The 25,375-nt window shown below is 32.1% G+C and overlaps 2 protein-coding genes and 1 pseudogene across 2 annotated transcripts; all 3 read left to right on the forward strand.

Moving 5' to 3' along the window:
• Positions 1 to 1,276: 1,276 nt before the first annotated feature.
• Positions 1,277 to 2,082, forward strand: LOC106443818 (putative lipid-binding protein AIR1). The gene has a single exon (XM_013885374.3). The coding sequence runs from the start codon at positions 1,366 to 1,368 to the stop codon at positions 1,777 to 1,779; it is 414 nt and encodes a 137-aa protein (XP_013740828.2). The 5' UTR covers positions 1,277 to 1,365; the 3' UTR covers positions 1,780 to 2,082.
• Positions 2,083 to 16,865: 14,783 nt separating this feature from the next.
• On the forward strand, positions 16,866 to 20,009 carry LOC106438772 (E3 ubiquitin-protein ligase UPL5). The gene is made up of 3 exons (XM_013880044.3): positions 16,866 to 18,829; positions 18,907 to 19,493; positions 19,563 to 20,009. Exons 1-3 carry the CDS (start codon positions 17,035 to 17,037, stop codon positions 19,824 to 19,826), a joined length of 2,646 nt encoding a protein of 881 aa, XP_013735498.2. The 5' UTR covers positions 16,866 to 17,034; the 3' UTR covers positions 19,827 to 20,009.
• Positions 20,010 to 20,743: 734 nt separating this feature from the next.
• Positions 20,744 to 25,336, forward strand: LOC106436281 (annotated as a pseudogene).
• The last annotated feature ends 39 nt before the right edge of the window (positions 25,337 to 25,375 follow it).

Consider the following 25,375-nt stretch of genomic DNA (forward strand, 5'->3'; position numbering starts at 1 on the left):
TCATTTTTGCTCTTGTTGGTGTTAGTGTAACAGAACCGAGACATGGAGGATAGAGGAGCGATGTCGGAGCTGCCTCTCTTCAACATCACTCGATGCTGGAATCTTCACAACCCACCAGAGATTTACACAGTTACCATTCAAGCTGTACGAAGCCACCAACGTCGAGATCCTAGCAAGAGAATTGCGCCCCAAGCATTTTCCTTCCCATTTTTAATGGATCTCTTATCACTACCACTTGTCTTGAACCACCGTGTTACATGAATATGGAACAATATTTTTTGAAGATGAAGGAATCTGACCGAGACGTAAGATTTGCAATCAAATTAAGAAATACATTTTTGAGAATAGCTAACACGTTGACGTGTAAATTTAGATGATGTGTAAATAATGAAATGTTTTGATTGGTAGTACAACTTTTTTCATTAATTGACATGGCAATCACACAATGATTTTAAAAGCTTATGTGTCAAATGCTGGAGAGAACCTTGCTCCATTATTGTGTTGATTTGACTGTTCATCTATTTATTTAATTGTGAACTCTGTCCAAAACTGTAATAGATCACTAATCCCTTGCGTGGCAAATTCCTAATGAATCATAGTATTAGCTATTTAACGGAAAAAAAGAACCATAGTATTAACTCAATGTTATCATCACCATTAAGGATAGTACCAACAACTACTTGTAACTTTTGAACTATTGAACATATACCATTTTCACTTGGATAATTTAGTAGGGTTTTTAACATTTTGTTCTATTATGATGACTAAGATTATTAATCATAATTTAAAATCATGCATGTTATTTATATAATTTTTATATAACATTTTAAATTACAAATTTCGAAAATTATTAAAAAGAAATGTCTTTCTTAAATACTAATTTATTGATTGATTAATATTTGTCTAAAATTAAAAATTTTAAACTTCCAAATATTGTTATTTCAGAAGTTTTATTCTATGTATGTCGCAAAACTGGGAGCACTAACTAACAAAAACCTGTATAGGTAATAATATTATTATCTTTTCTAAATAATATTATTCACTATGCATTTTCTAGTATCTACCACCAAATATTTTAGGCGTCTCCAGTTTATTACTAACTAAAGATTTAATTAGTACCGTATTATGTTTGATTGCCAGCTAATTTTGGAAAATGAAAGTCTCCTTCTATAATCAAATTGTAAATATAAAATTAGTCAACTAGTCTCCTGTAGTAAAATAACAATAAACCTTTTCATTTCTCTCCTAACGAAAATTCTATAAATACCAAGTAACACCCATCATTTATCTCCACCGGATCTCAAAGAAAATTAAACACACTACTACTTCTTGAGTCTTTGTTAGAACAGTTCCGCTACAAAAAAAATGGCTTCAAGAACCTCTCTCGCACTCTTCCTTGCTGTCAACCTCCTCTTCTTCACTTACACTTCCGCTACATGCTACAAGTGCATCCCCACGCCAGCCACCCCAACCACCCCAACCACCCCAACAACCCCAAGTACCCCAAGCACCCCAAGCACAGGCTCTTGTCCTAGAGATTCCCTACAGCTAGGTGTTTGCGCTAATGTGCTCAAACTAGTGGACCTAACATTGGGAAACCCACCCGTAAAGCCATGCTGCTCTCTCATTGCAGGCTTGGCTGACCTTGAGGCTGCGGTCTGTCTCTGTACCGTTCTCAAGGCTAACATTCTTGGCATCAAACTTAACCTTCCCATCAATCTGAGCGTACTCCTCAACGTGTGTAGTAGAAAAGCTCCAAAGAATTTCCAATGCGCATAAGTTGAGTACTTATCTAAAGCCAACCTTACAAAAACAAATCATATGGTTTACGAATGCGTGAACTTATTACCTTATCTTCTTGTGGTTTTTTAATTGGTGTGATTTTTTTCTGTTTTGTATTTCTCGTGGATTGTTTTAAATGGTGAACGTAACTTTCATCATGCAATAATATGGATTATGTATGGGTCTTTCTGTGTGTAATCGGCAAGTTCGTACTTCTTTTGCTTCATTATTCATCTATATCTGTTGTATTTGTTTCTTTTGAATTTGATTAATAAAAGTACCAATCGATGTTGTTGTTTATATCGGCCTTATTTGTCAATCCAAAAAACAGGGAAACATGTTTTATTTATTTAGTTATAAGAATGAATCACATGTAACATTCGATCATCTCCGAGTACATGCAAAAGAAAGTGTATTTACTAATTTTGTCATCAATCTGTATAACATATGTCACATTTTTGTTAAGATAAAATCATGAGAGAATTGAAATAATGGGATACTTTTAACTTAAGTTTGTTCCACTAAAACTTTCAAAATTTTAGGCTATTTAGACATGTTAGACAAAATTTTAGGCTATTTCCAAAATTTTAGGCTATTTAGCAATCGCCGACGCTAGAGAATGGCAACAGGCACAACAGGAGATACACCGAGCAATAGAACTTCAGACAGATCCTCAGATACAATCAACAGCAACCATCATCATCAACACGGATGCAGCTTGGAAGGAAGAGACAAAAACGGCCGGAATTGCTTGGATCTTCTCTGATGCCAATCGGAAGCCGTTTCGACAAGGAAGTAGAACAGAAGAATGGGTGAGCTCTCCAATCATGTCAGAGGCACTTGCCATCCATGAAGCTCTCTTACAAGCTCGAAGCCATGGCCATATCAACATCGCAATCAGATCGGACGCCCAGATACTAATCAGGGCAATCAACGGAAGAGACCAAATCACGGGACTTTATGGAATCCTCCAGGACATCCACAACTTAACTTGTTATCTCTCCACTTCTGTTTCTCATTTATTTCTCGCAAAGACAATGTTGCAGCGGACAGCCTTGCTAAGAAGACTCTGTTAAACTTCTTCAACTGCATGTAAAACTCTTTATGAAATTAATGTATCAGTCGTTCAAAAAAAAAGACATGTTATACCTTTTGGTAAAGAAAAAAATAATAAATTAAATTTTAAACTTTTCAAAAATATGAAAACTATTAGAAACAAAAGTAGGACTATTCATATGTTTTTTTTTACTTAAAAACAAATGTGAAATCATATTTTATTTAATGTCTTAGTTGAGAATAGAATACTCATTATGTTCGTCTACTTACTTTAGAAATTGGAGTATTATAAAGTGATCTATCTTTGGTATATAAAGCAAACAAAATTTTATTATATATTCTACCTTGCTATAATTCGTTTGGTTGTATTATGGTCAGATACCGTTGGTCGACATAGAGCTGGAATACATATTCTATAGTTAACTCTACGGTTTACCTTCTCTTGTTTATGTATCATAACTTGGTTCTAGCTATTACCTAATGCTACGGTTTGCTCTGCTTACTCTCCTGGGACCAGTACGTTTGCTAATACGTTATGACATGACGTAAAAATGTTTTATGGCTTATAACATGGCTCTCAACTTTACAATATAAAAGATCAGAAAGAATATCATCCGTTACTTATCAAAAAAAAAAAAGGATATCATTGGTAGGTACGTAGGTATATATATACTTTATCGATCACTAACAATTAGCATTAATAATAGTATATAAAAATTAGTATACTCACTCAACTTTTTGTGTACTATTTTCTGCTAATTTTATCTTTATTTTTAAAATGTTTTGGTGTTGTACTAAGTGTTGTACTACTATTTTTTGGTGTTGTTATAATTGTGTTTATTCTAATTTTTCTAAAATAGAATAATTCTAAAGTAATTCTATAATATAGTTGATTGTTGCTCCAATAATTCTATATTTTAGAATAAAAAAATAAAGTGACGATCCAAAATAATTACTTTATATATAGATATAATCCTATTTTTTATTATATTATAGCATGAAAAATAGAATATCATTGGATTAAAACACTTTTATTCTAAAATCTATTTTAAAGTAGAAAATAGAGTGAAGTTGAAAATATCGATAGTGGTATCTGCAGATAGTCAAATAGAGACGAACAAATTAAATTAACCGGGTCTTCGGGGAAAATAAAACATGTCACATCATTTGCAGTTTTTGATGAACTAATTACTGATTAATTGATCAAATTAAACCAGTTTTAATTTAATTTTATTTTGTAACTGAACCAGTTTTAAATTATACCTTTTTAATTCTAATTATTTGACTTATTCTTTACTCCAGTTAGATAATCTTATAAAATGCATGAACTCTCTCCCGTGATCAAATTTGGCATATTCAGACTTTTATCATTGCTCAAATTTGGAATTTTGGGACTTATCATTGATTTGAGATGCCTTCATACTCAATCAAACGTTACAGGTACACGTAATTATTACATATACTGTAATATATATTCTATTATTGAACTTCGATCTAGCGGTTATATGAGTTGGAATTTGGATGGATTATAAAGAAAGTACATAAATTGATTCACGACAGATACTTAATTCAATGCCAATGTAGTCATATATATTCATATAAACAACATAAACTTTTAATATACTTGGAGAGATTTGAACAAAAAAAAAAGAAAACTTAAAGATAATAAATTTTTGGCATCAAAACTAATTCTGGTAAAGAAATGGATCTGATCTAAACAATATTATCAATGACACATTTATATGATTTCAAATAAAGTATTTGTGTATTTACTTGACAATAATACTTAATGTATAACTTATTTTTAAGCTAAGCTTTTTATTATCTATTTATGAATAGATACACGATGATAAATTATTAATAGAAACAAATTCGAAATTTTATATAATAATAGTAAAATTTGAATTACTTTTTTCTAATAGTACCTACAAATATTTTTATGTATTTTTGTTTTTGACATCAAACAACTATTATATCACTCAAACTTGAGGAGATATTTTATTTTGTGCTATTGTGAAATCTTGAATTCCGAAAAGCATATTTGTAGAGTTTGAATCTACTAAACTTGACCAGTCCTTTGGTTCCTTTTGCTCTTATATGTATTTATATACCCTCAAATACAATAGATTATAAAATTGTAGGCTTTGCATTATTGTTAATATTTGTTTTACCATTAAAATAGGGTACAATAAAATGATGAGATTTTTCTGCATAGATATTTTAGGTGAGATGCTGAAAAACATGTACATTTGAAAACTAACTAAAAATAAATTGATTCTTTTAAAGGAGTTAAATTTTATCTAATAAAATTTACAGAATGAAATACTATTTTATTCTATAATGTTTTGTTTTATATACAAAGAAATAAAAACTATGGGGTGATTGGTTGGGCTATAGGAAGTGACTTTAGCTTTAATTTTCATCTACAACCTTAAATACTACCAATTATGCTTTATCTTGGTTTTTAAAGCTACAACCAAAAGACTAAAGCTACAGCAAAAACACACAAAAATGGTTGTAAAAATCTTATTTTCTAAAACCACATTTTTTTAGTTGTAGGAAATTTTAAAGTTACATCTATTAAAGCTAAATAAATCAAGAATCCTACAGACTAAATTCTAAAGTAAATTTTCTACAGTTACAGCTCAACCAATCACTCCCATATATTCTTCTTTTCTGAACAACACATTAACCCTTTTTTAGTTTTTGTTGACAGAAGAGGAAGATCCTTTCTGTACATATTTCCCGAAGACTTTAGGCTTGTAGAAGCTGAAAGGACAAGAAAAACAATGAAATGGGCTTAGATCTTACTTCTTATCATGGATTGATATTAAAAGGGCTGACGTTATATCCTGATAGCCCAGTTTAAGAGAGACTCGGATGGTGAACTTTGTTCAAGTGTTTAGCATAAAGAAGAATTCACGAAAGGAATGGAATCGATTATCATTTGCTATACCGTCGTGGTTATGGTTTCCTTTCTGATAATTATATTCACTGGTTTTAACCTTGAAGACCTCGTTCGATTACATCTAATAACGTAATTAGAGTTTGACAGTACAGATGTTTGTTTTATTTTTATTGGTTAAATTTAAAATCGGTTATCTTTTAAATTAATTTATATAGTAGTGGTTACTCATATTTCCTATATATATTCAGACAACCAAAATGATACTTTGTTTGTCTCGTCGAACATTTATTTTAACTTCTTATATGTGTTGTTTACCTTTGATTTTACAATAAATATTTTAAATAATTATTTACATGTATATATAGTGTAACTCAATAAAAAATGTTGTTCATATGTCTTGATCAACATTATTAATATATAATGGGTGTAAGTTTAATATATAATTTAATTGTTATAAGTTGCTAATACATATCATATATCCTAACAATATTTTGTTACACTAAGTTCATTATTTGAAATAATAAAATAGAAAACACCTTCGAAATATAGAAAGAATATTTTGATTGTATAGTTTGCATACAATATAAAATAAATTTATTTAATTATATTCTAAATTAAGAAAATACATGAATCATTTTCTTTTATTAAAATTAAAAAAAATTTATAAATTATAATGATGTTAACATTAAAATTAAAGATACTAGAGTTGGTCCGCCCTACGGGCCGGTTAGTATCCGAAAGAATTACATAAATTTATTATCAGTTCTAGTAAATTTCAAAGTGTTTTGCCTACTTTAATTTAAATTGATCTTAAATTTAACAAAGCGTATTTTGTTATTTTTATTATAGTATGTTTATCTTAATATTAAAAGGAATGAATTACAATTTCTTTCATATATGTTTTTTTCTGTAATTCAATGAAACTATTTTCCAATAAGTGAATAGTATAAATACAACTAATGCAGTTAAAATACTAAAAATTACAATTATATGCGTTGCTAATAATTTGTTTTATTGTTTACTTTTTAGCTGTAAATATATGACCACTTCTGTTTCTACTTTTTGGTTTTAGAAGTTTGTTTATGTGTATTTCGCCTATAACGACTTTTTATCTTTTCAATATATATTTTAATAAATATTTGATATGTTTTTATTTTAAAATAGAAGAAATTTCTATGGTAAACATGTGTTGATTTGCATAAATTCAGTAAAGCATAGCATTTTTATCTATAATTTGTGTTCATATGTTTGGAAATTTACTTTTAAGTAAGTATTTTCAAATTAATTTTTTTTCAAAAAGATAGGTATTATGTTCTTAAATCTGAGTGGTCGAGTGTTGGTCGAATTTTGGCATTCAGAAATAAGAAAGTTCTTAACGATGCTCTAAATTTTTTTTTTTTAATTATACAGAGGTATCCTGGCCCCACAGAAATGATTCAGACTAATCATGTATTGTCACGTGTCGGTTCTCTGTTCCTGGCGATGCTGAAATGTTAATTTTTCAGTGGTCGAAATTCGAATTCAGGTGGCGGTACTCACCGTTATAAGCCTTTTACCACTAGAGCTAAAAGCTCCGGTTTTACTCTAAATTTATATTTACTCTAAATTTATATCTATACTTGCTCGGCATTTTCCTGTTTATAAATTTTATATGGGCCGGAAAAAATACAAAGTTGGAGCCTATATTTGCATTCTCCACCTTAGACAAAATCTCCTATTCTTCTTTTTATATTGGAAGACGAATAACTGCTTCTTATCATCTATCAGAAAGCCATTTTTAAGTCAACGATGATGGAGTGAGTTGGTGACCTTTCCACTGGTTCTGAAGACTCCCATGGCTCGTATGCAGCTTCTAGTCTTCAGTTTCTGCTCCAGTTTCTTCATAGAGTATCAATTTCAGCTTCTCAAAGCTTCTTTTGATTCTCAATGAAATCCGACCAACGATCAACAACCAGCTTCCCGTAACGAAAGGTGATTCCTGCATTCAATGGACTCGGCACTGGAGTTCTGCAGTTTCTCGTAAGACCATTCTCAAACCTTCTAAAGCTTCCTTGTTTGTGTTATACGAACCTATCGTTGATTTGTGCTTCCCGTAAATATTATGAGGTGAGCATTAAAGATTTAGTAATGTCTTATATATTAAAATAGAAATCATGACTTATTTCATGTATAACTTTTTAATTTTGACAATCATTTAAAATTTTTATTAAATGTATTTTATTAAGATTAATAATACATAAAATCTTTATAATATTTTAATCATAACTAGATATCGATCTGCGCAACCGGACGGATATTTGTTTTCATTTATTTTTATATAAATATTTTATTTTCAATTCTAAATTGGTATATATTATAATAAATATGAAATGTGTCTATCACTTTTTAAAACATAATAATTTTAACATAATTGTTTTTATTAAATTTGTTGTTTCAAAATTTCACAAGTTATTAAAAAATTAAACTTTTAGCTTCATAGATTTATATTATCGAGTATATTAAGGTTGTTCAAACATAATAATATTAGAGTATGCTTGTTCTCCATCAAATAGATTGTTTTAAACTTTCACATGTGTTTATTTATTCTTATATATTTTTTGTTTGTTGGATTAGTATTTCATTATTGAATAAATAAATAGAAATAAAATTTGGAATATATTAAAATATTATCATCTACAAAGATAATTAAACATTTCACAAAATAAGAAAGTTAACAAAAAACTAAACTTAAAGTTTCGTGTATAAATTTTATAAATAATTTAATTAAATATTTAATTATATTTTGTAAATAAACTATATATAAAACACAAAACAATTTAAAATCAGTTTAGTTTTAAAATTGTACATGATTAAGTGTAGAAGTCTCGAGAAATATTTATGTTCCTTGCAGTCTTTTTCAAACATGATGGTACATGATATGGAAGTAAAAAGTGATAACAAAGTTTTCAGATCACGTTTTTTTCTTGTAAATGATTGATAGTTATTTAATTTGTATAATGTAGCAATATTGTGTTATTGAAATATTATTTAATTCCTATAATTTAGAAAGTGAGTTATTAAGACATATAATAATGATAAGATTAGAGATTAAATGTAATATGACTTTCTAATAATAGGTCCATTAAGTCTATTTTTTAAAACAAATCACACATGAATCACGGTTATGACTTATGTTTTAATATATAAGTTATCTTTTCATTTTAAACATAAATTTTTATTTACTTTAAAATTCTAACAAATTTGTTTTAAAAGGTTTTTTCAAGATCTTCATTTTCGAAATTATATTTAAATATTTTCACTAATTTTGAAATTAGTTTGAAATATTATTATACATTAATATATTCAGTTATCGTTTATCAAATGAAAAACAAAAAATTCTATAATATTATCTATTATATAATCATAATCAATTATATTAAAAGGAATTATTATATTGAGCTAAATATAATAAAATTATATTAAATTTATAAATTTATATATTTTATATATTTAATTTTTGTAAGTATAAAATATGTATGTTCAAAAATAAAATCTAATATGTTGGTAAGATGGGTTAACATTAGCAAACTATATAATACATGTATAAAAATTAACATGTATTTTTTTTAAGCTAATAATATAAAAATCTTTGTAACTACTTTAATCATAATATATTTTCATTTTAAATATAATAGATATTTATATATTATATTTTAAATTTTTAATAAATCTGTGTATAAATATTTTAACAATAACCTAATGTATTTTAATTTATCGTTCATAAAATAAAAAATAAATAAATTATATCTTATTTTATCTACTTTATAGTCATGATGATCATGTTAAAATACAATTATTATACTTAAATAAATATGATAAAAGTATATTCAATTGATAAATTTATAAATTTTATTTTCATAAATATAAATTATTTATTTTAAAAATATAATATGATGATAGAAAAACTTAAAATTAGCAAAATATATAATACATGTCTAAAAATTAACATATCTTAGATCTTTGCATATACAATAATATATTATCTAAAATGAGTAATCATAAAAAAATATTAGCATAAATTAAATACAAAATAATTTTCAAATATAATTTCTCATGAATATATTAATTTGTGTTGTAACTAAATGCAAATACAGTAAGATAAATATATAATAAGAAAAAAAAAATATATATATATATAATAAGAAGTGACAAATTAATACATACGGTTTTAAAAATTTGATTAATTATAACATATAAATTATAAAATTATTGTATTTGTTAAAGTTTCCTGGGATTCCAACTTAAAACTAATTGGCAATTAGTGGATTGGCCCAAGTCCCTTATATATTACTCAAGTCTCTTTTATATTTCCGATGTGGGATCTTCTCTCCAATACCCTCCCTCGAGATAATGGTGCGTATAACCATTAATCTCGCAAAATCCATCATACCCCCTCCAAAATCATGCTTTATTTTTCTAGTGGAACTGAGCCTTCTATGGGCCATCAGCTAATGGATGATCGGGCCACTGTCCGGGCCGGAGTAATGGGTCATGGTATTGGGCCGACTCTGATACCATGTTAAAGTTTCCTGGCCTTCTAACTTAAAACCAATTAGCAATTAGTGAATTGGCTCAAGTCCCTTATATATTACTCAAGTCCCTTTTATATTTCTGATGTGGGATCTTCTCTCCAATATATTTGAAATAGTTATATAAACATTTAAGTATATGATTAATGTTAAAAATATATACCACTTATATTCTAAAACAATAATTTATGTATAGAAAAATGAAAACACACCCGCGCGGTTGCGCATATCAAAATCTAGTACCTTATTATAACAGAAACATTGTGTTAGACCTAACATTTATTTTGTAAGTTTTTAAATTAAATACACCTTTCTATTTTATAGTTAAATTTACATTAAATCATTAATATTCATTTCTTTATACTACTATCCATGTTCCCAAACAATATACCCATTTCTTTATACTCTTATCCATGTTTCTAAACAATACTATGATAAATTTTGTGTCCAAAAAATATAAAATATTAGATCTCATCTTTTTAATAATTTCTGACAATTATTTTCTAAATTATTTAGATAAAATAAATAATTCAAAAATTCAAATAATTTATAAAACAATGAAAATAAATAGAAATTATTCTTATAGGTTTAAATACTAAAAAATTTCAATCAATAATAAATCAATTAACTTAATGAATTATTTCATTTTAATTTCCTAAATAATTGTTATATCATTTATTTAAGAAAGATAATAATTCAATAATAGCCACTACATAATATATATATATATATATGTTATACATTGTAAAATAAATATAATATCACTAAGGCTTTTGATACAGTTCGTTGGGATTTCCTTCTCAACATTCTAAAGGCGATGAGGTTTCCAGAAATTTTTATAAGTTGGATAAAGGGATGTATCTCCACTGCGGCTTTTTTGGTGAATGTTAATGGGGAGCTTGAGGGATTTTTCACCAGTTCTCGTGGGCTGCGACAAGGTTGTTCTCTCTCACCAATTCTCTTTGTCATTATCATCAATGTGTTGACGCACCGGTTGAATAAAGCAGCGAGATTGGGTAGATTTGGATACCATCCAAATTGTCAAGAGGTTGCTTTAACTCACTTAAGCTTTGCTGATGACTTATTTATCTTCACTGATGGATCAGAGCGGTCTTTAGCGGGCACAGTTGAGGTACTAAAGGAGTTTGAGAGCGAATCAGGACTAGCCATAAATATGAGCAAGTCTGCTCTTTATAAGGCTGGGACTACTTCGATTGATCTAGTAGAACGGGCTACTCTCTTGGGTATTCCTTTGAAAACTCTGCCAATTCGTTATTTGGGTTTACTTTTGACTACCAAAACTATGACGCGACTGGAGTATGAGCCGCTTATTGATAAGATACGCTCTCGCTTCTTATCTTGGACGAGTAAAAATCTTTCATACGCAGGAAGACTCCAGCTCATAAAGTCAGTGATCACTAGCACTGCAAACTTTTGGTGCTCTGCTTTTAAACTCCCTGCTGGCTGTTTGGATCGAATAGAACAAATGTGCTCAGCGTTTTTGTGGTCTGGTTCTCCCAACATTACCTCAAAAGCTAAAGTTGCTTGGTCTGATCTATGTGTGCCTAAAAAGGAAGGAGGATTGGGCATCCGGAAACTGAGAGATACATCAATGGTTTTCTCACTAAAGCTTATTTGGATGATTCTGTCAAGGAAAAATTCCCTTTGGGTATCTTGGGTTTATCAGTACCTCATCAGGGGATCTTCATTTTGGGATATCCCACCAACGACATCATGTGGCTCTTGGATGTGGAAAAAACTTTTGAAGCTGAGGGATGTTGCGGCTACTTTCTTCAAGATTGACTTAAAGGATGGAGCTAGCACTTACTTCTGGACTGACGTATGGTGTGATTCCCAACCATTGATACATGTTTCAGGAGAAGTCGGTACCCAAATGTTGGGAATTGGCCGGACAGCTAAAGTAGCTGATGCTACAGATGCTCAGGGTTGGAAGCTTCGGAGGTGTCGTGGTCGAGTTATGCAAGAGATCATTGAGAAAATTAAATGTGTTCCCCCTCCTAGACCAGAGGCGGGTAGGGATCGTCCTCTATGGAAGCAAAGTCAGGGACAATATAAAGAGCAGTTTGCATCGAAAGCTACTTGGGAGCAGCTTCGATCAACTCACGCTGTGGTGGAGTGGTTCAGCATTGTTTGGTTTCCGCAAGCTCTTCCTCGTCAGGCGTTCATCACTTGGCTAGCTTGCAGGAATAGACTGGATACAGGCGATAGAATGAGACAGTGGGGTCAAACGCAGATTTGTCTATTGTGTGGGGAGCCGGATGAGACTCGAGATCATCTCTTCTTTGCCTGCCCTTTCACCTATACCGTTTGGACAACATTGATGAATCCGTTCCTGTTAGGTCGCATAAATCCCGACTGGACTAGGACAGTTTCAAGTATTCGGAGTAACAGACTTTCTAAGTTGGATACACAGCTAGTAAAGATGGCTTTTCAAGCCTCAATCTATTGGAGTTGGCGTGAAAGAAATGGACGTCGCCATCTTCATCCTCCACACACTGCAATGTACATAGCTCGGACTGTTCATCGTGAAATGCAGAACCGGCTTATTGCAATGCAGGTTGGGAATGGAGATGGAGCTACTAATGAGGGTTTGACCAGATGGAATACTAAGACAGTGCTGCCTTAACATCAGTACATCAGCATCAGCGTAAAACCAGGAGGATCAGAGCTTCTGTTTCTGCCATGTCACTACCATGATTCTTATGTTTCATTTCCCAAACAAAAGCAGAGCATTCTTGTGCTCGAGAATCTTTTCATTGTTCTTATTTCTTTTAATCACCTAGTTTAGGATTATGAGATTGTACAAACTTTTTTTGTTGTTATAAAGTTAACATTTCAGCAAAAAAAAAATAAATAAATATAATAACAAAAATAATTTTCAAAATTTTCAAAATATATGTTATTTAAAGAAAAATGCTTACCACTAATTTTAACAACAAATTTAAAGTGATTATAATATAAACCAAATAATTAACAAGATAAATTACACAAAAAATATAATAAAATTAATTAAGCTATATAAAAATGATTAATATGATCAAGACATATTTATAGTTCTTAATTGTTTTATATCTATTATTTTTCTCAAGATCTAGTTGTCAATTAAAACAGAGTTATTTCTTGAAGTATATGATCGCCACTCTCATGACTATACGCAGGGATGTAGTTATCGAAACTTTAAGTTGGATTCTGATTATATCATTCATGCCTCACTCTAGTTTAGTTATGAGAAGATATGGCATGGGTTTGTAACATTTTAAATACCTAATGGTAAGAACATATTATTTGTTAAATTTGGGAATACAATTATTGATATTATTAAAAATATAAATTTAATCTCACTATATTTTTTTTAATATAGAGTTTAAAATCTCACTGTATGAATTTGACTTTGTTTAAATCAAGAAGCGGAAGAAAAGAAAAATATGATTTACGTAATGAACAACTATACTTTATACACAATCTAAAAATGATTTTTGTAATGAGCAACCATACTTTATTGTTTATACGCAATGGCAACTATATTTATTCACGCACTGTGTCTGAAGAGACCATCATATCAGTTTCACGATAGAGGACTTGTAGATTGCACCAAAAGTTTCAACATTTTTAGAAGTTTTGATGTGTAGTGAGCAGTGGCTAAAGGCTGATATTAAGTTCTGTGAAAACGTCCAAACGAATGAGCATATTCTAGCTGAAGTTGAAATGCTCGACAAGGTTGAGAAATGTATGTTTTTATTTCTCTTAGTTCTTTTAACATATTATTTGTTTGTTTATGCACTTACTTATTGTTTTGTTTGTCGTTTCAGAGTTTGGGAGTGTGAGGATTGAATATTGAAGACTGCTCTTGAAATCTGAAGTCTTTTTGTTTTTGTTTTTGTTTTTGTTTTGATTTTGGCTTTGGTTTTTTATTTTCGGCTTTGGTCTCATTAGAGATGTGTTCTGCTTTGACAGTTGCTTTTAATTAAGTTTTATTATGAACGAGTTTGATTTACATTGAAGTTTAATAAAGGTTCTTTGGAGTTCTCATTTCTTTGTCCATGTTTATTAATGGTTGTGTTATTCAGGTTCTGTGATGTGTAAGATGGTTGTGTTATTCAGGTTCTTTGAAGTATGTTTCAGGTTGTGTTTGCACGGGAACGAGAAATGGGTTAGTGTTGCCAGCGTCTGTTTTGGATCATGTTAACAGAGTCTACAAGTGTTTAGTAGTTTGTATTGTCCTTTAAGCATTACAGTGTCTCTGTAAGTGTTCCTTTTTTTTTTTTTTTTTTTTTTTTTTTTTTTTTTTTTTTGCACAAATTTCATTAATTCAAATCTAAGATGCTACAACGATTTTAACCGGAGGTATGCTCGACGGTAAGATGAACAACGATAACATGAAAACAATAAAACAGAAGATAGATGTGTTAAAAGGAGAGGCTAGCTCGAAGTAGAGAGATCCGCAGATAATCTTCACTTGAATCCTTGAAACCACAGCTCGAGAGAGCTTTAAATAGTCTAAAAAGACGTTGAAATACCCTAGTGAAAGGGGTTTGAAGATGAGTGGGAAGCCGACTAAAGGTAGCGCACCCATCAAACGAAAGAAAACAACTCTATAACCGTCTATGTTGTCCCGGGAGACTAGGTGAATCTCAATAGATCCGGGTAGCAAAAAGATCGGCAAGCTAGATGGTGAGGTGATTAAAACTCTTTTCATCTCCGATTGTGAATTTGGCACTGAAACGAACTTAGCCGGAGGGATTTGTCGGAGGGAACCACGGTGTCGCTGCCTTGGACGCTTGATCTTGAGAAATGGGCCAGAGCTTGTGAGAACATTTGTGGCCCAGTCACTTGTAGAGAAGGCCCATTTAGATAAGGCCCAAAAAGAGATTAGGGTTTTGTGGTGAGCAGTGAGACCACATGCGCCGTAATCAGTTTTCCGGTCGGAAAATGATGAAATCCGGTGAGGCTCGTCGTCAAGGCTGAGCACGGATCCATTGATGTGTCGTGGGAGCTGGACCGCTGTTGCGAGACGGCAAGATGTGTCAGAGGCGAAGCGTTTGGTGGTGTCGACACCGAAAGACCTCTTCGCAGTGGTGGAGCCCATGCTCTCAGATCTGGAAAGCGAGTACAAGTTGCGCGAGCAGAGGTTACGGTGGAGTGGTGACTGAGAACCATGGAGAATAGACTGTGCTGAAAGTAGATGTGATAGCCTATGGAGTTCGCCAAGTCTGTTCGTGATGGTGACTGCAGCGGGGGAGCCGGTGAAAGAACGAAATCTCAGATTTGGAGCTTTTCTGAACGCTGAGCTAGGGACGACGGAGAAGGCCGGTAGAGGACTACAGATGAGCAGCAACACCCAGAGGAGGCGACACCGACATAGATCCGTGAGTCCGGCGGTGGAGGCGAAACAAAACCAACCGATAAACACAAACATGGAGTGACTGACAGTGCAGAGAGAAGTCATCGTCGGACCAAAGACTAGAAATGTAACAGAAGTACAGGGATGAGGCGAAGAGTCCCGACGCCGGCGAGCTCGGGCTCCTCCGGCGTCGGAGATGGGTGAAAACAAATCGGTTTCGGGAATCGCGTTGGGAGAGCAGTTTCTGATTGTCTTTTTTGTTATCTCTGTAAGTGTTCCATATAATAAAAATGCAGGTGTATGGAACTTTCGGGTATTATGAGTGGTATGGATACCCGAAACCAGGTTCAGAACCGACTCGAAAATTAAATGGGTTCAACCGGGTTTAAGATGTGTTATCAAATCCGACCCGAATGCGACAAAATCCAAATGTTTATAATAACTGAACGGGGCTGTTTTTTGTAAACCCAAAAAATCAAAACCCGATTAAAACCGATCTGAATTCGAATGGTCACCCGATTGGCGAGGCCTATCACCCATTAATAAAAATCATTTATTAGTATTATATAACTTGGCATTTTAAAAGATTTGATTAGACCAAGAATATACGAACTTCCAAAATTATACGATTATATTCCTAATAATGTAAAACTAGAGAAGTTATTTTTTGCGTTTAAAAAAAATATATTAGCTTTGGATAATTCCAAGTAATTTATATATATTGCAAAATACTACTTATAAAAAAATCGGTGTGGTTCATGCTTGGTACAGCTTTTACGGATCGGATACGGTTCTTCGAATACAAATTTTGAATGAAGCTAATCAAAACTTAACTAATGCATAACAAAATATTTATAAAGTTTCAAAATTGTCTATTTTAAATAGAAATCATTTACGCGGATCAAAATCTAGTTATATTTGAATAAACACTTACAACATTGAATTAAAATTATTGGATGTATATATACATATTTATGTCTATTAGTCCACATAATTTTTTTAATTATTTTATGATTACAAAACAGTAGTAGATAGTTATCTAAAAAGAAAAAATCTACGTGTCATAAAATATACATTTTATATCACAACAATTAAATGCTGTTTTTTTGACATTTTTCATGCGAATCAAAAAAACGTATGAAACTTTTTATATTATACTTCTTTTTGAAAAATTGTCCCCTTTCGATATTGAATTAGATTTAAAAAGAAAAATCAAAGTGTGCGTCTGTTTAAAGAAGAGAAAGATGGCGTATAGAGAAATCAAGTGACCGCTCTGTTAAAACCCAGACGAAACCTCCGATCGCCTTCCTATACATACACCTATACACGGCCATACACAGGGCTTTTATCATCCCTCGATGACTCTAAGCCGTTACTCCGACAACCACAAACGGAAACTCGACGATAACGGCGTTGATAATAATATCCTCCACAAGATGAAGAGGCACGAGGTCGACGCCGATCACACCTCCCCGTCGCAGCAACCGTTCAATCCTTGGCGATCCGATGAGAATTCCCCCCAGAATCGGTCTTTCTCAGACGAGTGCTCTTCCTCCTCCTCCACTGAGTCGTCAACTCGCTCCGAGTCAACTCGGTTGCAGCTCTTCGTGAGGATGGTGTCGGGAGGGAAGACGATCGTGATCCAGGCGGATAAGAAGGACACGGTGGAGAATCTCCACCGCAGAATCGAGGTGAAGACCAAGATTCCGGTGAATGAGCAGCGTGTAATCTACAAAGGGAAGCAGCTACAGGACGAGCGCTCGCTGAGCTACTACTCCATCGCGCAGGACTCGTCTCTCCACCTCGTTGGTCGTATGCGTAGCACAGATCATCCTGTAGCTTGCCGAGTTGTTGATGACATTATGTACATTGTCTCTTTGATGCATAGAGGAGGAGGAGGAGGAGGCGAGAACAACAACCTCCCTCGCGGGATGTCTATCAACGAGAAGCTTTCTTCATTCTTCTCCACGATTCCTACGGAAGGAGGCGGCGATGAGGAGAGTTCGTATATCGAGTCTACTGAGAAGTATCTTACAATATTCACAAACTCTTCGGTGCCAGCTGCTCTGGTCATGCTATATACTTCTCCCTTAGAGGCTAACAAATCATGTGGGGAGAGTTCGATTAAGCTCTTCTTGAATAGCTGCTTAGCATTGCCTGAGGAGCAGCAGGGCTGTTGTTTACCCGTCGTGTTGGAGTTTTGTAGATTGCTTAGGAGAGTGTGCCCTCACAACAGCCTTTACGGATCGTGCCGGAACACGCTGGGATCGTTGCTGGAAACTGTTCAGGAGCTTGTTGATAAGTCTGGCATAGAGTTTACTAGTTTACATTATAGGTTGTTGACTGTTGGGGAAGAGATTTTGCCTTGTTTAAGCGAGTTAGCTGATCTTATGGAGCAGCAGTTGTATGAGGATAACTTAGGGCCTAGTTTGTATGACGTTCAGAAATTCTCTTCCTTTTGGAGACCCTTGAGGTACGCTATTGATTTCCAGCTCTCTAGCTTAATCCCTTTCGCTTTGCCTCTGAGAAGTACTGTCTTGGAGGCGGAGGTGGGGCGGATTTGTCAGATATTTGGGAGGTTGTTGACTACAATGCATATCTGTATGTTGAGAATCGAGTCTTCGTTGGGTGGGAGAGGAGTTGCCAACACTGAAGCTGTGGCTTTGAAGTGGGGTCAGTATCTTAATATTCTGAAGATTGTCAATTCAATGTCTGAACTCTATCAAGGTGGTAAGGAAAAGGTTGTTAGGTTTATTAACTCCAGGAAGGTTCCGTTCTGCGCTCTCATTTTGAAGTTTGTGAAGAGAGGGGATGATCACGGGTGGATCTCTGAGTACAGGGAAGCTACAACTTTTGAATGTAGGAGGCATTTGGCGATGATGTTGTTTCCTGACGGTAAAGAAGACTATTCGGAGATGCACGAAATGCTCATTGATCGGTCCCAAGTGTTAAAAGAATCGTATGTCTACATATCACAAGCAAGCCCAGCGGGACTTCATGGTGCATTGTTTATGGAATTCAAGAATGAGGAAGCTACAGGTCCTGGTGTGTTGAGAGAATGGTTCCACTTGGTGTGTCAGGAGATATTTAGTCCTGGAGGAACCCTCTTCCTTCGATCTGCTGATGATTTCAGAAGATTCTCTCCTAATCCAGGTTAAGCTTTGTTGCTAAGGATGTCACTCTTTGATCTGCAATGATAAATTGATGTTTTTGTTTTGTTTTACATTCAGCATCCAAGGTGGAACCATTGCATCTTGATTACTTCAAGTTCGCTGGTCGTGTGATTGCTTTAGCTTTGATGCACAAAGTTCAAGTGGGGGTGCTATTCGACCGTGTCTTCTACCTACAGTTGACCAACCAGAAAATCTCTTTGGAGGATATCAAGGATACGGACCGAGTCATCTACAACAGCTGCAAACAGATTCTAGAGATGGATCCAGTGTTTTTCGATTCAAACGCAGGTCTCGGTCTGAACTTTGTGTTGGAAACAGAGGAGCTAGGAAAAAGGGAGACAAAAGAGCTTATTAAAGACGGGAAGTCCACAGCTGTTGACAGCAAGAACAGGGAGGAATACGTCAAGCTCCTAATCAGTGAACGATTTGTCACATCAGTGTCCGAGCTAGTAGAGAAATTTTCAGAGGGCTTCTCTGATATACTTTCAGTTCCTATACAGTCTTTCTTCCGTCACTTAGATCAAGAGGATTTTGATGGGATGCTTCGTGGAGGAGAGAATCAGATTAGCGTAGATGATTGGAAAGCGCATACAGAGTACAACGGGTTCAAAGAAACCGACCGCCAAATAGACTGGTTCTGGAAGGTAAGAAACACTTGAAAGCTCGACTTTGTTTTTAAACCAATCTCTTTAACTGAAGTTTTTTTTTTGTAGATTCTGAGGAAGATGACAGAGGAAGAACGGAGGAGTGTACTCTTCTTTTGGACATCCAATAAGTTCATACCGTTGGAAGGGTTTAGAGGGTTGTCATCAAAGCTTTATATCTACAGGTTACATGAAGCTAATGATCGTCTTCCAACGTCTCATACTTGCTTTTACCGTCTCTGTTTACCAAAGTACCCGACGATGGGTCTCATGGAACAGCGACTAAGGTTCATCACTCAAGATCATGTCAGCTCCAGTTTCGGTAAATGGTGACTAAATTATCAAAGTGATCTCTCTCTCTCTGATCTTTTAGGTTCTTAGGTTGGTGCTTTTGGTGTATATATCATTTATCTGTGGTCAGCCTCTGTTTATGACCGGGAGAGAGAGGTGAAACCTTTCTTTTAACTTCTGCTTCTGCTTCTTTAACTTGAGGATAATTAATTAATTTTATGGTAAGGGGGAATGAAAAGTTAAAAAAAAAACACCGTTTCACTTTCATCATAGACAAGATACAAAACAGAATCCCATGATTTATTTATTAAACAATTACAATAATCATACTCGCACCTGAAATGTTTTATTATTATCCCAATCTCATCATTACCTAATATTTCGTAAAACATAGTAAAATAGAATATATAATATTTTAATGTTCATTTTCTGAAAATAAAACTAAAGTACAAATCAGTATGATATATCTATTTGTACAAATTAAAAATAATTAACTATATTACTCAATAAAATAATATTATTTAAATATTTGGTATGGTTAATAATATTACATCAAACTTGGTGTATTATTATTCACAAAACACCAAATTTACCGGATTGTTATTTTCGAGTGTAGTTAGAAATGATATTAACTCAAATTTGTGTGTTTAAAACTAAACATATTAAAATTTAATTTATCAAATGAGGCGAGAGGGGAAATTTTTTAAAGTATTGTAATTAATAATTTTTTCTTATATTTTTTCGTTCAGTTTATGATTAATAACAGATATGTAAAGCATTTCTAACAGATTTGTATTAGTAATATAAATATATATATATATATATATATATATATAATGTTATTTTTACTAATATCTGATGTATACCATTTTATGAGATATAGAAAAAACAGTATAAGAAATTTACAAGTTATTAATACATTGTTTAATCAAATTTTCATGTTAATCTCCTAAACATTTTTACGAATTGCTATTTTAAACTTTGCTTATGCATGTGTTATCATCATAATGATTTTGAAATAAAAATGATGATATTGCATAGCAAAAAATGAGATATGGCTAACATCTTATTGTAGCATGTACAATTTTAGTGACAAATTTTTTTATTTTGAAAATTCTTAAAATAAAATTAATAAAAAAATTTGGCTAGCCACAATAAACTTATATTCTTAAAATAAGATAATGATAAAATGTGGTTATATGCCATAAATATAAATCATATTCATAATTATTGTTAAAATAATTAGAAAATACTATAACTAAAATATAATTAATAATATCCATAAAATTAATTGTAAATATATCTTAACAAACACAAAATGGATATTTATTTAATTATTTGAATATTTAAAATTGTACTTAATTAGTGTAAATATATGATTAATTGAGTTTTCAAGTTATTAAATTAATTTAGGTTAAATGATATACGATGAATTATTTGTATGATTGAAAATTAGTTTATTAAGATAAATATGAATATATGATAAATAAGTTTAATCGATCAACGTATTTTAACCAATAAATATATTAAAAATTATCTATTACAATTATAGTGTTAAATATTAAAATATTTAAAATAAATATTTTCATTAAAGGAGCAATTTTCTCAAATAGCACTTTAAAGTTTTTTTCACCAAAATAGCTATTTTATTTTAAAAGTTTTAATTTTAATTTTTTTTTAAAATTTTGAAACCATACTCTCAAAATCTCATCTTTTAGCTTTAAACATCTTTTGGTCATTTTCCTCATTGAAAGCTATTTTTATAAAAATAAACTAAAAAAATTATTATAGGGAATTTTTCTAATTAAATCAAAAATCAAATCTTAGTAAACAATATAAAATCTAAATATATAATTATTTATTATTTCAGTTTTTATGTTTAGACCGGTAAAACGTAAAAGTATTATTTAGGAAGCCTGTTTCTACGCATATACGAAAGAAACCAACTAGTTTAAAAAATTAAAATCTAAGCATGAACACACTCATGAAAACGTTCAACCACGCATAGCTCAATACGATGGGGCAAAATATGAGTCTTAATTTTTTGCAAAAAAAAAATATGAGTCTACATGCATGACAAAAAAAAAACACGTAACTAATGATAGTAACACTCAACTGAAAAGTACTCATCAGAAACTTTAGAATTAACAAATCATCGAAATTCACTATAAATAAGCTTCTACAGTTATACGTGATGTCGTGATCTGTGATAATAATCAATCATCAACCCACACACTTCGGACTTCATCTTTTTATTTTAATCTCTTCATATATTTCTTCCAGAATTCTGTTCGACAACAACAAGTCATTCTTCCTCATCAAGGAAACAATTTTTGCCATCTCTTTTTTATATTTAATAGCGCTATCATACTTTCACTCTTCACTCTTCAGTTATTAACATTCTGTTATTATGAATAATTTCTCATATGTAGTACTACAACATTGTTAATATTAATTTAAAATTTTGTACTCATATAATTAATTACGTATACTCTTGATATATATTTTTTAATGATAAATTGCGATAAAAAAAACTTTAGGTGCATGGTGGCCGGTTTAGTATATACCACCCTTGTATGTTTTCTTTTGATTCACAGAAATTTTTGGTTAATCACAGTTTATTGCCAGCTTAGTACAATTCTTCATACCATGTGTAGCTTTAGTATGCATTTATTGTTATAAAAGTAACTCGAAGATTGTAACATTGATGATAATAATTTGCGATCCTTTGATAAATACATGCTGATATGTGATACTGATCAACTATTTATATTTCTATTATAAATGATGATTGCAACATATGTGATACTGATCAACTATTTCAAGAACCAGAAGTTTATGGGCTAAAGTATTAATCGTGTTTGGTCGGAGACTCGGAGCGGTGGGTAGGTTAAGAATTTTTACTTAACGATCTCTGCCGAGCTAATGTATCAACTTTTTTGGTAAAAACTAATGTATCAACTTATCATTTAACTTTATAAAAGAGACGGACACTTGCCAACAACTATACTTGATTCACATAAATAAGTAAAAAACAAAAAATAGGAAAAACCTATACACTTCACGACGATAACAAATGACCTTGTTTGGGTAATCTATGATCATAACATTTCAACAACACTAATCATCGTTCATTAATGCAATTACCAAGTCTCTCGTAGTCTTACTTTCACACGCTAATCACAAAGATGAAAAAAAACAAGCACGAAGCTTCTTTTATCTATCCACCTAAAAGCCTAACGTGATTCACAAAGCGTTGTTCAACTAATGTTCCACTGACCAACCATTGAAGCTTAGTTAAATGTTTACTGTCCACTCAACAGGCTGCGAAAAACAACATTATATTAAAGGGAACAACAATACACAATTTTTAGTGTTTGTTAAGGAAAAGTAATACAAGAATTAGAAAGATGGTTCGGATTTCCACTTTATACCTCATTATTATCATTTCGGTATTCTCTGATTTTTTCGCAAGTCGCACGGCTATTTCAAAAAGCATTCTCCAACATGATGCCGATGGTGTCAAGATTCGAGCAACCGTAACTGTTAGCAAGAATGGGTTTGGGAATTTCAGTAGAATCAATGACGCGGTTGCAATGGCTCCAAATAATAGTAACGGAGATGAAGGTTTTTTTCATATAAAGATAATGGAGGGAGAATATGAAGAATATATAAAGATCGATCAGAATAAGAGATATTTGATGATGAGTGGCGCCGGTATTAACCGGACAATCATCACCGGAAACCATAGCTATGAGGATGGATGGGGAATAGATGTCTCAGCCACATTTAGTAAGTTAATATTCTCATAAATCGTTTACGTAAAATCAAAATTTTGTTTTGTTTTCTTGTGAATCAAAATTTTGTTTTAATTTTTCAGTACAAAAAATATTTAACAGTGTAAGAACTTTCAAATAACTAAAAATAATTTTGAAAACATTTCAAATGAGCATTGGAGGGTACATAATTAATTTTGCAAATAGGATTTGTCAATCGTCACTATCGATAAACAATTAACAATATGTGAGATTTCATTTCTTTTTGTTATTCTAACCACCGACTTTCGCTTTTACGTTACAGTTGCATCAGGCTCACATTTTATCTGCAAACATTTGACCATTCGAAACACGGCTGGACCCACAAAGGGACAAGCTTTGGCATTGATGTGCAGCGGGGACTTATCCGTTTTCTACAATTGCAGTATCGAAGGATACCAGGATACTTTGTGGGTCCGCAGTGGCAAACAATTCTATCGAGAATGTGACGTATATGGTACAATCGATTTTATATTCGGTAATGCTGTGGTTGTATTGCAGAAATGCAACTTGTATGCACGTCGACCAAGCAAAGGCAATGGTAACGAGATTACAGCACAAGGTCGTACCAACCCAAAAGACCAATCCGGAATTGTAATCCAAGGATGTGCGATAAAACCAACACACGATCTCGCAAGGAGCAACTATACGGTTAAAACATATCTTGGTCGGCCGTGGAAAAATTATCGAGGACGATTATCATGCAAACATACATCGATGGATTTATTGAACCAGCTGGTTGGGATAAATCTTCTGGTGAGGCACTGAGAACGCTCTACTTTGCTGAATACAACAATTATGGAACCGGTTCAAACACCACAAACCGTGTCACTTGGCCTAGTTACCACATCATCAGTGCCACTATTGCTTCGAATTTCACGGTTTCTAGTTTTATTGACGGCGATAGTTGGATTCCACAAACCAAGGTTCCTTACATTGGTGGTTTAGTTCCGTAAGGTATCTATTATATAAATCATATGCTGATGTGTGACTTAAAAAGTTTAAATCCTGGTGAAAGGATATCTAATTATTGGTGTAATAAAAACAATGGTCAATGGAAGATGAAGTGAAAAAGTACTATTAATTCAAATTCCTATTTAATTTATTATTAATATTTATCTCTTTTTTTTCAACAAAGAAGCAAAACTAAACTAAGTAGATTCCTGAGCCGATAACCATCTCGGAGGAACAGAGTCAACATATTAATTATTAATATTTATCAAATCGCATATTTTAACAGTTTAAAGGTTTCTTTAATTTTTTATTCAATACGATATATGTAGTTACATACACATTCCTGTTTTTTTTGTTATTTAAACAAAAAAAAAGTAGTTACATACACATCCATCACGTATTAAACAAAACATGAGGAATCACAGTTTAATTTAATACTTGTATCGTCACGTTTATTATGATACTACGATAGGCTTCTCCTCCAATAATATATGTCTCACAAATTTCTAAGTAACTCTAATTATTTTGTAGAACTAGACTTTTCTGATTATGGTTCTACCGGCCGGTGCCGAGCGAAGCCTTCTAAAGGCGCAGGCAAGTTTAAAATTTACTTTACATTTTTAATAGTGTTTATAATCTAAACACTATTAAGAAATAATATATTTTTTGGTAAAAAATGATTTAAGGCATTTCTTAGAATTAATTATTTAATTTACTTAGAACATAATAAACTTAACTAAAAATATTTAATAAAACTAAAATAAGGTGCCTGGAAATTCAAGTATGTAAGATTTTAGTTTGATTAACCATAAATATTTATTG

The sequence above is a fragment of the Brassica napus genome, chromosome A3, assembly GCF_020379485.1.
Source record: "Brassica napus cultivar Da-Ae chromosome A3, Da-Ae, whole genome shotgun sequence".
NCBI lineage: Eukaryota > Viridiplantae > Streptophyta > Magnoliopsida > Brassicales > Brassicaceae > Brassica > Brassica napus.